General features: G+C 49.4%; 1 protein-coding gene across 10 annotated transcripts in view; it reads right to left on the bottom strand.

Moving 5' to 3' along the window:
- Window positions 1–2,327: 2,327 nt before the first annotated feature.
- GRIP2 (glutamate receptor interacting protein 2) overlaps window positions 2,328–15,561 on the bottom strand; it is a 246,199-nt gene continuing 232,965 nt past the window's right edge. For 7 of the 10 annotated variants that reach the window (XM_067002984.1, XM_067002985.1, XM_067002989.1 and 4 more), the window contains exons 21-24: window positions 12,726–12,846; window positions 8,730–8,966; window positions 6,883–7,029; window positions 2,328–4,555 (exon numbers count right to left, since the gene is read on the bottom strand). In XM_067002984.1, the coding sequence (XP_066859085.1) occupies window positions 4,358–4,555; window positions 6,883–7,029; window positions 8,730–8,966; window positions 12,726–12,846 (703 nt within the window). In that variant the 3' untranslated portion in view covers window positions 2,328–4,357. The other 3 variants (XM_048070247.2, XR_010833891.1, XM_067002992.1) reach the window with 3 other exon arrangements.

Here is a 15,561-nt window from a genome sequence, read left to right as displayed (position 1 = left end):
CCCCATAGGCGTACTTTAGTCTAGGTTCAAACTTGCACATTTGACTAGCTAAACCCAGCCCCATAGAGGCTGGCTGTTTATTCAACGTTACTTTTGTCACGCCACCATGTATTTGGCTGACCATGTCAAAGGGTCAGTGCTATCCCCAAACCACTTTGTTTCACTCTTGCCCACTCCATCGCCTTACGTCTTCACCGGCATTTTTGTTTCCCCAGCCCAATGTGCCCACAGGGTGTGTGATGGTTCTCACAAAGCAGTGAGAAGGTAGGGAAACAGTGCTTGTTAGCTTTTTTGTTTTTTTATTTTTATTTCCTCCAGTTTTCTTCCTTTATTTTGCTGGCCACAAACCACCCCTGCAGCCACCAGGGCGCGAGGAGATGACTGCAGCTCTACTGCTGCTGCTGGGGAGCGCCAGCCTTCAGGCCGTGGGCTGAGCAGCCTTACCTGAGCCCGTCCCGGGGAATGGCCTGCTGGGCATGTGTCATGGCACCGCTGCAAGATAGTCAGGGGTTCAAAAGCAGCAGAAAAGGCCAATGGGAAGCAATTAAAAAAAAAAAAAAAAAAAAAAAAGCATTTATTTATTTATTTTCCTGGTGTATGGGACTTGTCATTTAAAGGGCTCTGACAGCTTGTTCAGTCAAGCAGCTGAAAGTTAAACCAGACAGGCCTTTCCCTAAGTCATGGTAAGGAAAAGAAAGAAAAACCAAATCACTTAGATGGGTACTATTTTTGAAAAGCAAAACTGCTCAGCATTTGTGCACCAAGCCCTAACCACTGCTCCACTGAGGCTGCGGCCACCCCATGCCCCTCACGGGGCAGTACCATGCGCTCGTCATGGGCTGAGGGCTGGACCCTGGCCAACAGACCCCCCCCAACCAGGTTTCCCTGGTGCATTTTGAAGCAGAAGACTTTTTTGGTTGTTTTGAGGGGGACTGTTTATTTGTCTTAGGTTTTGGCTTGGTTTGGTTTTTTTTTTTGGCTGGGTGAGATCTGAGGGCTTGGCCTGGGCCTTCTCCTCCCATCGGCAAAACCTGCAATGCCTGGGCCGAGCAGCCAGATACCAGCACAGACAGCAACTTCAGCGTGTCTCAGATATAAAATATAAAATAAAAACAAAAAAGCCATGCAGCATCGCACACAACTGCTGAAGGGCTTTGTGTACCCGCCATGGGCAGCTGCGACCTGCCCAGGCCTGTGCCAGTTCCCTCGTCCGAGGCCTGCAGGCCGCGGGTGATGGCGGCCGGCAGCACATACCAGGTGGGCAGCACCGCGCTGACCTTTTACCTGCTGGAGGCGGTGGCCGGGCGCTGCAGCCCCGCAGGTCACGTTGCACAGGCGCTCGTTCAACCCAACATCGCCCTGGCGCCTGGCTTGGCACCGAGCGGCTTTGGCAAGGCCCCGGTGCCAAACATGTGAAGGGCCTTGCTCGGCAGCCCGCGCCCCAGGAGGGCAGCCAGAGATGACCGATAAGGCTTGTTTACGTGGCAATGATTCCCCAGCTCTAACCAGGAGCGTTTCCATGCTCGACCTCCAAAAATTCCTGCACTACCCACTTGGCGATGAAAGGTTGCAAAACCCAGTGCACCCTTTCCTTGCCAGTGAGCAGCAGTTCCTGATGGCTTTATCTGGGGAACACCGGATCCTGAAGAGACAGCGCTGGACATGTAGAGTGTCCTTAATCCCTTTATAAGAACAAAGGGAAGAAATCCTTACTGTAAGAACACAAGCAATCATATTCTGCCTTTGTGGCAGTCTTCTCTTAGGACAACAGGTTCCAGAGGTGGGATAATTTGGCTACCACAATGCAGCGCCCCAAGGCACCCCGCTGAGCTTGCAGGAGCCAAGCGCCCATTAGGCCACCCTGCCAGCACAGCACAGCGGCCTCCAGTGATTTCTTAACCCATCCCCACAGGTTGCCATAGCCTTGCAAATGCTGCCACGGCCACCATGTGCATTGCTGCACCAGTATCTTGTCCTGACGCAGCCAAGGTTTAGCCCAAGGAGGTTTCCAGTGCGGCCAAGTGAAGCTGCAGTCATATTATAACCACGCGCGTGGACATCTCCAGCTCTGAATGCAGAGACAAACAGAAAATTGTCCCTATGTCCACAGGGAATGAAGCGACTGGCCCCAAGCCCTGCTGCTGGATGGTGATGAGTGGCAACCCCAAGCCCACAGGAGGAGCCCTACAGGCAGTGCCCACCCCTTGCCCTACCAGGTGTCTCCTAACATAGGGTCTTTGGCAAGTTAAAACAGGGCTGGAAGCAGAGTATTGCCCCGCTTCTGTCCTCTAGCAGAAAGAGACAAGAACCAAAACTAATGCATTTCATTTGCTTTTATTTAATTAAAAAAAAAAAAAAGTCAAAGTCATTGCAATCCCATTTAAATACAGAGATTTACAAATAGGTCCAAAACAGGACTAAAATATTCTTTGAAATGCTGTACTTTTAAATATTGTGCTTTCATAGATACATAAGAAAATTAGCATATAAAAATACTTTACAAGGAATACACTCTAATATATGGATAAAAATACACATTTAAGTAATGCATTTCATCTTCATATCATTCAAAATGCATAGGAAGGGATACAAGGACCAAGTTTTTCTTCCTTTTTTAAAGCCTTTAATAAAAGTCTTCATTAAAAACCTATGAGAAGCCCCAGCGAGCTTCCACTGTTCAGAATATTGCATATAAAAACACTTTCGGCTGCACTGTCAATGCTCCACAGTATCAATTATGGCACATTATCTAGTTGTGGCAGCAATGGTATGGGATATTGCATACTTGAAGAGAAAATGGCTACAACAACAAGTAGCTGGATGGGGCTGGACACATCTCAAAGAAACACCCCAATACGTCGGGCTATTGCGGAGGGACGGAGTGGGGATGGATGCGGGGGGTGAGTCCTGGCTCAGCAAAACAAGAAACATGCTGCGTACACCCCTACAGCGCCCCGAACACAGCACCAGCATGAAGGTGGTGATGAAGGAACAAAAAGTGCGAGCAGGGAAGGGGGCAGTGGTCACTGGGGCTGTGGGTCCCCAGCCACGCGAGCTCCTCATCTCTGCCATGCCTGAGCCTTCCCAGGGAGTGCAATGCCAGGATCACACCCGTGCCGGGACATTAACATCGTCATAAAGTGCTAGTACATGAAACACAGAGCGTCTACCACAGGAGGAACTCGTGGGGCTGGGAGAGGAGGAAGAAGAGCCCACGGCCACATTTTGACTCCGTCCTGGCAGGCAGATGAGGAAGCCAATGCAAATATCTCAGCTGTCTCCTCCCCATGGGCTGGGGGCACTCAGGAGGGAGGGACAACCCGGGGGGCACCATGCTTGTGAAGCCACGGAGAAGCCAGCGACAGGCAAAGGGGGCAGACCAAGGGCAAGCAGCCGAACCCACATGGGCACACACACTGCCAGCGCAGGTGGGGACACGGATGCACAATCTCCATCTAACAAAGAGCTTCTCATGCCACTGCCTGGCAGAAGACAACAAGGTTTTATTAATTCAAAACATCGGGGGGCAGCCCTGGGATGATTGCTTTTCTGCTATTTACTTGGCGGCACAGTTTGCAAGCGACAGATCTCTGTAACACCCATCTGAACAAGGTGGCCAGGGCTGTGGGTAGGTATTCAGGGCCTCCAGCCTTGGGGACAGCACTGCGCTCTGTATAACTACTGCAGCACAGGTAACTGCATTGCTCATGGGAAGCGATGGTGAGAGGAGTTGCCTCATCGCAGGGCAGCGGGTGGTGGGGTGAGCCAGCCCTGGTGGGAGAGGGTGGAAGGGGCTGGCAGGAGGCAGCTGCAGATCCTGATTTTTGAACAAGAACCGTACCTAGCCACCATCAAGCGCATTTTGAAATGCCTTTTAAACAGGGCCCTCCACAGCCCTGCACCAGGAGTGAAAGGGGCTGCGGAAATCGATTTATCAGGAGTGTTTAAAGGGTGGAGCTGGGTACAACAGAAAAGGAAAGGCGTTTCAGTCTTGCTGTACGCGATTAACAGAACAAACAAGAAAAATAATAGCACCATGTATGTTTGTAGGATGGCCAAGGCCTTCAGGGCGACAGCCTGGGCACAGGGGATGCCTGGCCGCGGGGGACGGCGAGGGATGTTCCTTCCTCCCACCAGCAGCTCGTCCCATCGCATGCGCCGCCCACGGCCCGAGATGCACGTCCAGATCCAGCCTTCCCAGCAATTTTTGGCGGTCTACAGGCGACAGCTCACCGAAGACCCACCTCCCCACTTGCAGGTTATGGTACACACAGCGTTTACAAATACCAGTGCAAAAAAACAGGAAAAACACCCCAAATACCACAACGGCTTGGCAGAGGCCCCCGGCGCCGGCCGCTCAGAGTGTCTGGATGCTCGCCTTGAGCTCGGCGCCACGGGCTGCCTGTGCCGGCAGCTCTCCGTTCCCCTCCAGGGGAGCGTTGGCAGCCAGCGCCAAGGGGTTTCGGCTGATCACCAGGTCCAGCTTGTCTCCAGCCTCTGAGATCAGGGGGACGGCCAGACAGCAGTCAAAGTCTCTCGTTCGGATGCGGTTTACCTGCCGGGATGGATTTAGGATGTGCCATGGGGAGGAACAACAGAAACACCACGTTTGTTAGTCAGAAAACGCAAGGCTGGTGTTAAACCCACACCTGTGAACCACACAACGCCCGGGGGGACTCTGAGTGAGGGGTCACAGCAGAGCTGAGCACAGGCCTCCCATCAAGCTGGGCACGTCCTTGCTTAGCTGAGAAAACACTCAGTATCTGGTAGAGGAAGGGAAAAAAAAGTCTGGATCAGGCATAAATCCTGAGCCCTGGAGTCTAGGACTGTATTGTGACTATTAAACTCTACAGGGCTCAAAATCAATTCTCCAATTCAAGTCTGTGAGAGAAAGGTGGTGATTTTCCATGTTTTTTTTTTTTTTTGCCATCATGGCTTTTACTGGCTTTAAATCTGTGATGTGGGGTATTCAGTGCCTAGAAAACAAACACAACACAGACTCTGAGGCTTCAGTCAACCGTTTTCAACCAGCACTGTTCCTTTTGTCTCTTGCAGATCTTCAAGCACATTTCTAGGCTGGGTCACCTGCAAGAGCCACCCCAGTTCTCCCGCCTACAGCTACTGGAGCGCCTGGGCTAGGTGCCACGACAGCCCCAGGATGGAGGGGGCTGGCAAATGGCATGGGGAGGGGAGGCAGGGAAGGGAGAAAGGAATTTCCCACCCACCTTTGGAGTGAACATAACCCCTGAGGCCAGGCATTGCTTCCTTCTCTGGATAAGGGCTGGATGAGGCCATGCAACCTTTGCATCCAAAACCCTTTCCCAGGATTAATGCGTGCCCACGGAGCTGGGCTCTGTGATGGCAGCAGTGTCCCCTGCCCTATCTGGCATCCACACAGCTGAATCCAACACCGCTCCTTACAGAGAAGTAAGTGACTAGCAACAGTTTCCAGACTGTGCACGGACAAGGAGAGAGAAGCCATGAGTTTGCTCTGCCTTTGCTCCATGCTGGCCAGGCGGCTCCAGAGCAAAAATGAAGTTAGTGCAATGCCATGCTCTGGCTAATCCTTCTGGCTGAGGCAGGGGGTCCTTAGCAGGGAACTAGGTGTTTTGCTGGCCTTCAGAGCTGGAGCTTGCTTGCAGACACATCATCATGCCCAAAACCAGCAGCACTGTGGAGCATCCTCAGCAATGCATCCCTGCCACAGGTGTCAACACGATGGCAAATCTTCTCACAGGTAGAAGCCATGCGGCACAGCGTATCAAAGGGGGGGTCTCAAAAGTCTCCACTCCGCTCTGTTTAGGATTTCGGGCACAACTCCCGGAGCACTTGGCACTCGCAAAGAGCGACACATCCAACATTCAACAGAAAGGCAGCCTAGAGCCTAATTAGCTTCTTGTTCATTCTTGCACCATCTTTTATTTGAAGCCGAGAAGGAATAATTGTATAGCAGCCAACTGGCTAGAGACCATAACAAGCTTAAACAAGGTTCCCCACAGCCCTGCCAGTTCTCCAGTTACCTGCTGTACATAATATATTGGCTCTGACTCTACTGCTAACAACCCCCGCCTAGAAATTAGTAAAACTAAACATCTTTCTGAGTGTTTCCAAATATGGTCACAATATCTGCATTTCCAAATGGTGGCAACTTTTCCACTTCTCAGTTGCTATTTGAGTTGCCCCAAAGCAAAACTTGTGATTTTTCATCCATATAAAGTTCCTTTCCAAGCTCCAAAACTCACCATGCTCTTCTTGTCCCTCTGGTAGGCAGATATGCCCAAGTTACATTTATTACAGACTGTGCTTCTGACCAGAGTTTTTATTCTGTTTCTGCATCGGTTGTTTCAGATCAAATATCTTTTGAATAAAAATATCCATGAAAAACAATTTGCTTGAAGGATGGTTTGTTCCTAGAAGGCTGTTAGCTGTCAAAGGCATGCACCGAACTTCATGAACACTGCTCAATTCCACAAGGGGAGATTCACTAGAATGCATGTTGGTCAACACAGTCTAGTTCATCCAAAAATCACCCTCTTACATGACAGGAAAAGGACCGAGGGTGAGGAGGGAAAGCAACACAGCTTTTTGGTTGTTTTGGTTTTGAGCTGCCTGAGCTCAAAATGGCCAGTGCTGGGACAGGCTCTGTATGGAGATGCTCCCTGGGATAGGTGTAACTCTAGGGGAGCCAGCTTTGCTACCTCGTGATTTGTTACTGTAAAACACAGGTCTCAGTGAGAGCGTGGTGGTAGGTGCTCACCTAGTTGGCTAACTATTACCTTTCATTAAAGTTAGTGCTGCCATGGGTGGGTCTCACTTCTCTCTTCCTCTCAGCCACTCATTCACTCCGTCCCAGCCTCCAGAACTGCATTTTGCATTTATTACCTGAAGCACTCTGTCATATGGCTTGAGGCCACACTGATCTGCTGGCCCATCCGGACGGACCATATTTACATAGACACCTTTTTCTAACAGGCCGTCCGACACACTGAATCCAAAGTCTTCGCTCTCTGCGTCTTTGTGGAGTGTCATCTGGAGGGGCAGAAACAGAAAGCACACATTTTAATGCTGCACAGGCCAGAGGAGATGTTCAGGGTTGGCAGGACAGCAAGAGCGCAGGCAACGTGTGTGGGCCTAGAGCAATTCTGCCATGTGTTTCCTGGGCAGACTTTAAGAAATCAGCTAATGCAGATTGAGCCTTACCAGTCACCACCGGCTTAGGTGGATGGCATGGACAAGTATTCTGGTGAGTGGCCACACAACAGGCCTTCCCCTTGGATGTGGAAGGAAACACAAGCTGTGTAATACAGACTGAGCCGTTGTCGTCACCCAAGGAGCAGGCAATGCTGCTCAAACACAGCGAGTGTTACTGATGGAGCGTTGCCTTTCCCAGCCCAGGCTACGCATGCATCCTGTGTGCACCCCGAACTCGCACATGAAAAATCGACGTGTTCACGGGGAATTTTCAATGTAGTGTGTCAAACGTGAAGGCAGCTCATTTTTAATAATGTCACTCAGCAAGAACATCTAATCTGCTTCGCATTATTCACCAGTTCTCTTCAGAAGCTTTGCACCAGTCAGTGTTGACTTAGTGAGGACGAGAACTGGGTAAGCTCACCCCCCTTCCCTTGATCACAGTCGCAGATGAGGAGATGTGCACTACCAGAACTGTGTCTTGCCACAGGGCGATACTGGGAGCCAGGGACAACTGATTCCCCCCCACCATAACCCCCCTTTGCCTCCCATGAGCTGGGAACTCATTAGGCCCTGGCTCCACCACCATGCTATGGGCTGGGGAAGCCTCACAGCTGTGCAGTCCTTGGGAAGGACGGAGCCCAGGCTGACGCGCAGGAGCAGCCCACCTGGCCTCAAACTCATCTCCAAACACAGCCAGCACCAGATGCTCCAGCAGAAAGAACAGCCACCCCCTTACATGCCTAATTACACAGCTCTCCTCCTTCAGGAATGAATGAGTTTTATTTAAAGGTGCATTTGCCATGCCCTGAAGGACAAGAGCAGATCAAACATGAAAAAGTTGTTTTTCCTAGCTACCCTAAGTGCAGGTTTCGCTCTAAAGTCACACTAGGAAAGAAAAAGGCAATCACATTTTTTGAAACCTCTCCAGATCCCTTCCCTACTTGCATTCTGCATTAACAGCTTCTACAGTTAATTACTCCTTCTAATTGCCATTGCCTTGTACCACACTTAAACTGGCAACATTCACCTGGGGACTGAATTCAAACAAGTATCCCATCGGTGAAGCCCTACCATTTGCACCCATTTAGGAAAGGCTGGGGATGAAGAGGAAGGGGAGGGAAAATAAACTATTTCTCAGGAAGAAGTGGCCTACGGAGTGGTGCGTGCCACTGGAAAAGGGTCAGCAGGTCTCCATGGGGCCGTACATGGAGCCCTCTCACCTGTATCTGTAGCACCAATTAATGAACCACAGAAAACAGGGACCTGGAAATCTCATAAAATAAGGACAAATAGCAAAGCACAGGTTTGAAACCCACCAAAGCACAACAGCTAATTCCCATTACTCTCCTGAAGAGAGGCCTCTTCTTCTTAATCTGAAAACCACTGCTGCACACCTTGGTCGGGGGCAGCTTTGGCAGGGAACATTTACCAACAGTCCCTTTGAACAAAGGATGTTTTCTACAGGGTTGCAAAACACCCAGCAGCTTTTACCATCGAGGGGGGCCACAGCCAGACCAACCCTTGGCTACACAGACCTTGTGAAACTCGAGGGGGGTAGGGGACATGATTTCCTGCATCTCCTTCTCCATCTTCTTCATGTCCAGGTTCCTCTCGTTCTTCTTGGCAGGGGAGCTGCTGCCCTCGGTCTGTCCGTCATCACAGCCGGTGTTGGCTTTCCTCAACGGGCTCAGTCCCGATGGGTTGACCGAGTCCAGGAGCAGCTTGCTGCCCTCCAGGCCCAGGTTGTGTACGCTCCCCGTCATGATGGACGCCTGTAGGGCAAGGGCACAAAGTCACTCAGCTGAGCTGGCAGCAGGAAGGGACGGACCGCGTGGCAACAAAAATGGCAGAAAAGACAACAGGGGGGCACTCCGGTTCTCGTTAATCGGAAAGGAATGACCAGGAAGCTCTTTCATTTGGCTGTAAGAGCCATTTTCAGATGGAAGAAGCATCTGTGGAGCATCTCCTATCCAGCCCCCCATGGCAGGGGGTCGGAACTAGATGGTCTTTAAGGTTCTTTCCAACCTGAACCATTCTATGATCTTTTTGACGTCCCCTTCTACACAAACAGGGGCAGGCAGGCCTCATCTGGGGATCTTTTGGGATTCAAGATGGATGAACATCCTGATCTTGGGGCTCCCAGAGGGACTGGTGTCTGCCTGGATCTCCAGCCTACGTCGGTGTGCTGCAGCTCCCTGTCAGCATCGCCCCGTGCTGGCGAGGCCCCAGGAAGGCAGTACTGCGGACTCCGCAGAGCCCAATTCAGCAGAGAAATTAGGATTTTATCTGTCAGTAAATGGGAGCCTTCACTGAGTAAAACTGAGATAAAAATATGAAATTAAGTAGTATTAAAGCCTGGTCATCCTTGATAACATCCATTAAATGATGCCCCTAAGTAGATTCGACTCCATTTGGCAATGCTTTTCACTAATGAGATTACATTGATCAAAGCTAACGAAGGAGTCAAGAATCCAGTCTGCGGAACCTCAGCTGGCTCCAGGTCCCAGAGCCCTCTTAAACGGCGTAATGAAAGCCGTCATCATTTCAAAGTTCAGGCTCCAAGGGTCTGCAGCCCCATTAAATGTCAAAAGGTAGAAGAAAGAGAAGGAAAGGTAGGGAGCAGATAGCAAAATTCAGCAGTGCTAAATATGGCAAGCCAAAGAGCAATTGCTCCTGTGCACAGGGGAAATACCATCTAACTAAGCCTCTAATCACGGCCCTCTGGCTCTTTGCTCCAAGCTGGAACAAAGGCAAATAAAGCAGATTCGGGTGGCAGTAATGAAAATGCCAGCACTACCCTTTTAGCTTGTGAATTTCCTAGCACTTGCCAGGTCCTCCTGAAAAAAATGACTTAATCACCTTGAGTTTGGACAAAACTCAAATACCTGCTACCCGCTGGAAGGATGCTGAGTTACCACATACTTGGATTAACAAACGCTGTGTTGTGCAGCCAGCCAGGCTACATTCGTTCATTGACCTCAGGCAGCCTCGGACCTCCCCAGGACACCGTGCCACACCGACACCGGCACTGCAGGGCCAGGGAGCAGACCAGAAAGATTCCCACTCTTACTACTGACTTTGGTCAGGACTTCTTTTACCCGAGACCTTCAGGGTCCCAAACTAACATGTGATGTCTCTAGCAATTCAGCTACATGATCCCATTCTCGCTGCCACCATCACCTGTAGGAAAGTTGGCTTGGGCAATTTTTGGTAAGAGCCCCAAGCTGCAGCAGAACTGCGGCAGCTCAGCACTTGATGGAGGCAAGAGAAATCCCAAATCTACCTTCCCTAATATTAGGGCATCCCTGTCATCCACCCCAGGTGTTCAAAGGGCATCAGGCAGGTATCTCATGAGTACCAGGCTCCTGAATTTTAGCTATCTTAGGGCTTCTTGCATGACTCTTGTTCTTCTTCAAAGGTAGAACGTGAAGGATCAGATTTACAGAGAGAGAGAAGAGAGACCTGACATCAAACCACAGAGCTCGGGAGCTGGGGCTTAGAAACCTGCAACACAGCAAGAGCCCAGAGAACACCGCACCTCCCACACCATGCCTCGTGGAGGACAGTCAAACAGACAAAGACGAACAGGTTACTGGTACATTGGATTCAGTAAAAGGCAAGCTGAAAGCCATCAGACTTCTGCTACAAACACCGCACTTCCCTTTGTCCCCAGAACTTTCCAAAACATTCTAAAAATGTGCTAAATTCACCAAATCCCTAGAGGTGTTCATCTTTTTGTAAAATTTCTTTGCATTTTTAAAAGCACTGCTCTAATTGCCAAAGCTCCAAACAGCATGACTCAAAAGCCCACACATCCCCGCACCACGGATCTCTGGAAAGTCATGGGCAGAAAGATTATTTTCTCTATCCTGGCATTTCACAGTAGCCAAACAAATCCCTTTTTTTTCACATTAAGATCAGCCATTACACAGAAGGGAAACATCTCTGCATCATTTCAGAGAGGTACTTTTCCTTAAGTAGCCACTAGCAGTTCAGAGAGGCTGATAGCAGCTGCCTCAGCTCATTTCTAAATAAATCCAGGTCCAGGAGATAATTGATCAAGGGGAGAAGTTACAGTTGGTGGGGGCTTTTCAGGTTTTGGTTTTTTGGGTATTTAAGCCTTCTTAAACAGTTAAGAAAATCAATAACATCACTTCATGCTTCAGCACAACATATGTCATTGAGATTTCTCCCCCTCTTACAATTGCTAATGATGAAGCAGGAAAGAAGAATTAGCAAGTCCCTCATCACTTGTGTTTTCACAGACTGACCAAACCAGCACTTTCTTTTTCCACCTCCAAATATTCAGAAGCTGCCTTTTCTCTCTGAAGCCCAAGCAATATGCAGTTGTGCATAAAAAAGCAGACTGCAGAGAGACAAGGGAGACCTACCCCATGGGATTTGGGGTCGTACCCCTCTGTAACAGGCATCCTCTGCTGGCTGAAGCAAGCACACAGACCAGAGATGCCCAGAGACCATCTCCAACCCAAAATCTGTGTTATGACGCTGGAGCAGCCAACGCAGTCCAGCAGCTGGCATCTCTCCAGGCACCTCATCAGACCTTGCATGGGGACGCCGTTCCTGCACGACGTGCCAGAGCAGCACCCGCCACTTTTCAATCTCCTCCCTGCTCCTCCAGCCTTAGGGAACTACCTTGGCCACCGATCACACTTTTAGGGCTGATGGAGGACACAACCTAGTGAGCCTTCCCCAGCCCTCTGTACCCAGAAAGCTGAGGGAGAGAGGAGCTCCCTGGGTCCTGCTCCTCCATGCGGGCTGTGGTGGGAGCCAGGGGGCCCGTGGCTGGGTCCTGCTGGGCAGGTTTAGTGCCCGCTGCTCTGCAGTCTCAGGGGAGGTTTTTATTTGCATCCCACAGCTCAGAAATGCAGGCTCCCCGTCCTATAACCGGACACAATAACATGACCTACAAAGCATTTTGGATAAAGAAAAGAGAAAGTGGCTTGTGAAGAGAGGAAACACCTTTATTTCTGCAGGAAGCAATCACTTTCTCAGATTTTTCCAGAGGAAGGCTGGCTGAAAAGCTTCCAATTACCCATTTTACTGAAACAGTTTCCGGCAGAGCAACAGCTGAATGCAAGACGCATGTTGAGCCTGTCTGTATTTGGAGTAAGCCAAGGCTTCGGTCCCAATGGGCTTTTGGGGGCTCATTTTGCTTGGCCTTTGCAAAGTGCGTTTGACAGACACTATCTCCCCAAGTCGAAGGCTTACCGTTTGATAAGGAAGGTTTGCCAACAGTCACGTGCAGATTGCTGGCCAGCAACAGTTTGCAAAAAGAGCGTGGAGTTACTGGTGGGTAATTCCTCGGCTCAGGGGAAAAGCGCACGCAAGTAACTGTCTAATGAGATGTAGTTATCCATTAGCACAGCTCCTGAAATGGATTAAACTCGAACCTTTCCTCACACCACTGGCAGCACAGGGATGCTATGGGCAAGTCACATGTCCAGGGAAACAGCTCAGCATTTAAGTCAAAAGCAAAATAGATCAGCAGCAAATTCAGAAAAGTGATTTACCTCAATCTCCCTCAAAAGTTCAGACTGGCCGCATGTTTCCAAATCCTCCAAAGCTTCTCCAAAAACACGCCAAAAACTATCCTCGTGAGTGGTCTCAAGGCCATTTTGGCGGTTGGGGTATCTGTTGTAACGTAGGAACCAAACATTGTCAGCACTCTTCTGCAGCGGGATGAAAGCCGCGAGGCTACAGCAAGTGTCTCACCAGTAAAAGCAGAGACTTGAAGAGTCTTCATATACAAAAGCAAACAATATGAACTTTTCAGACAAGAGTCCGAATACGAGACCTCCATGCATTTACTAACGGGGCAAGTGTCCTTCAAAGGAAGAATTAAGTTGGTGTAGTAATGTCAAAGTTCAAAGGGTAAATTAAAAAGTGCCTGTAGGAAGATTGTAGGTTTAGGAAGACGTTTTGGTGAAATAGAGAAGTGAAAGAAAAAAGGATGCGTTATGGGTAAACCAGGAGCCTCAGAGACTGTTAGTACAAAGGCTGATGGGATAGAGCTCAGATCTGAGACACAGAACACCTGAGAAGAGAGAGAAAAACACAGAGGGTAACAGACATGGTGAGAAAATGATAAATACATTAGGTATCTATGAGAGTAATAATGCAAAGGTGTATATAATAATGATTGCCCTAGGCTGGACAAGTAAACACATACTACAGCAAGCAATATCGACAGTGTCAGCGTATAACCCATACAAACCGAGCTTCATTTGCTTGGGGATGACCAAGGAAGTGAGCTCTTACATTCAGGTCTCTCTGTGCTACACGAGTCATTGAACCCACAGCTGTGTACAGATTGTTACCAGTTCTGTCTACAACAGAGAACGAGGACAGTGATAACCTCTCAAGCTGGTGCAAACACGTGTTAATGTGAGCACTGCGTGTGTCCCGCTGGGGAGTCAGCGATTTCCCACCCAGCGGTTTCGGTGTCTCTTATCTCTGACCACAAAGTCAGGTTCAATTCTTGGACTTCTAAAGCAAACAACAATTAAACATGCTGAAGTCCTTCAAACAAACTAGAGAAGTAGGTGACACTCTTGTCCAGCCACTGCTTACTGAACACCGGGCACTGTGAAACCTGGATCATCAGTGTTCAGGGTAACGGGAGCCTCTTAAAGCAAACTCTCTGTGGTGTTAAATCAAAATCACAATAAATCCACTAATGTATCATAGGGAGATACCCCAGGGGGGCAGTGACATTAGAACAGCCTTAATGCATCTTCCATGCATCTTATGCAGAGCTGCATGGACAAGGCTCCACCTCTGCAACATCTGGCAGCTCCCTGCGTGGCACAGCGGGCATCAGTGCTAACAGGAGGGGACACTTACCCACCAGGGCCACTTAGCAAAGTCAAAACATTTTACTTGAGTACAAGTCAAAGAGAGCTTAGCTTCAGTTAGACAAGTAATAACTCCTTGGGATAGTAACAGAACTCTTTTTCCAAATCTGTATTAATAGCAAAGTCTCAGCACTTGCTTTTCATCCAGTGGTTTAAATGGGAGTTTATAGCAGGCAGAACCTCAAACACACATACTTTTGTTCCTTGTGGGATCACGGCCTGCCTGGAGAGTGGTATCTGACACGGCTTATTTTATTTTAAATTAACCCCCTACCTTTCATCAGAATCAGCTTGTAAAGCAGCAGCCTTTAACACCAGGCAGAGAGGTCAAAAAAACACCCAGCAAGACTTTATAAAAACAAACCCAAATTTCCCCCCATAAGGAATTTTCAGTTCTTTCCCCTTACTCATTTCCTTCCTCTGCTCCCAGGTTTCCTAAGAGGCAAATGTCCCTTCCAGTTACAAGTTTCTTGCCTCTCAGATCAGCAATATAACAAACACGCCCAGGACTCAGATGAATCAGTACAGGTTCTCACACCACCAGGTCAGCAGGATTTTCCAGGCTAAAGGCAGCTGCGGTTAGAGACATTTTGTTTTTCTCCCTAATAATAAGGGCTCAGCAGCATGAACCGTTTCACTTGCACTTTGATATCAGGGCTCGGAGCCCTCATTAGGGACACGCGGGGCTTCGAGGGCTCAGATTTGCTAACTTCAGCTGCCAGCGGCCTCGCTGGGAAGGCCGAGAGATCAACGACCTCTGCGAGCCGGCTCTCGCTGAGAGGCAAAACAAGAACAAAGTCTCAGCCGCTGCCAGCCTTCCTGCCAGTTTGATCATCTTTAAATAGGTGGAAATGGCCATGAGATGTTCTAAGGGTTTTGTTTTGACAAACAAAAATTAAGGAAAAATAATTAAAAAAAAAAAAAAAAGAACCGACAGTAACAACACAACACACACGACTATGGGGACTCTGGAGGATGTCGAGGGGAGGGTTAGTTACGAAGCAACGAGCCTTAGCTACCGTGTGTGGTTCAGTGAGGGACAGCCTCTGGCCAGGGCAGATCCAGCAGGGTTTTCACCCAAAGAGAGGGGCAGCTGCAGCCTCCTCTGTGTGCTTGGGTGGCCTTGCAGGACTTCTCCCACTCTGGCTGAGGTGGGGGATTAGCTCGACCATGCCCACTTGGCATGGATTTTTTTGTGTGTTGGAAGGGCCGAGGTGTGACGGAAAGAGAGATCCAGCCACACCTTTGGGAGATTTTAACTTGGACATGCAACCTCATACCGGTCCTACAAGAGCTTTGGTTGGTCTTTTTGGCTTTTTGGCACCAAGGTGCTGTGAAGCTGCATCCTCACTCATCATGTCTGGCCAACACAACGGAGGACAGCCCTGGCCATGACTACCTAGTACAACACCTAAATGATGAAAGTGCTGCAGCCTTTATATGGCAGGAGTAGCAGACATGGTAAGAACCTGTGGTCCATGCAGCTGAGACT

Source organism: Anser cygnoides, chromosome 10 (assembly GCF_040182565.1).
Source record: "Anser cygnoides isolate HZ-2024a breed goose chromosome 10, Taihu_goose_T2T_genome, whole genome shotgun sequence".
NCBI classification, from domain to species: Eukaryota; Metazoa; Chordata; class Aves; order Anseriformes; family Anatidae; genus Anser; species Anser cygnoides.
The sequence above is the reverse complement of the archived record's forward strand: the minus strand, read 5'-3'. Positions and strand labels throughout refer to the sequence as shown.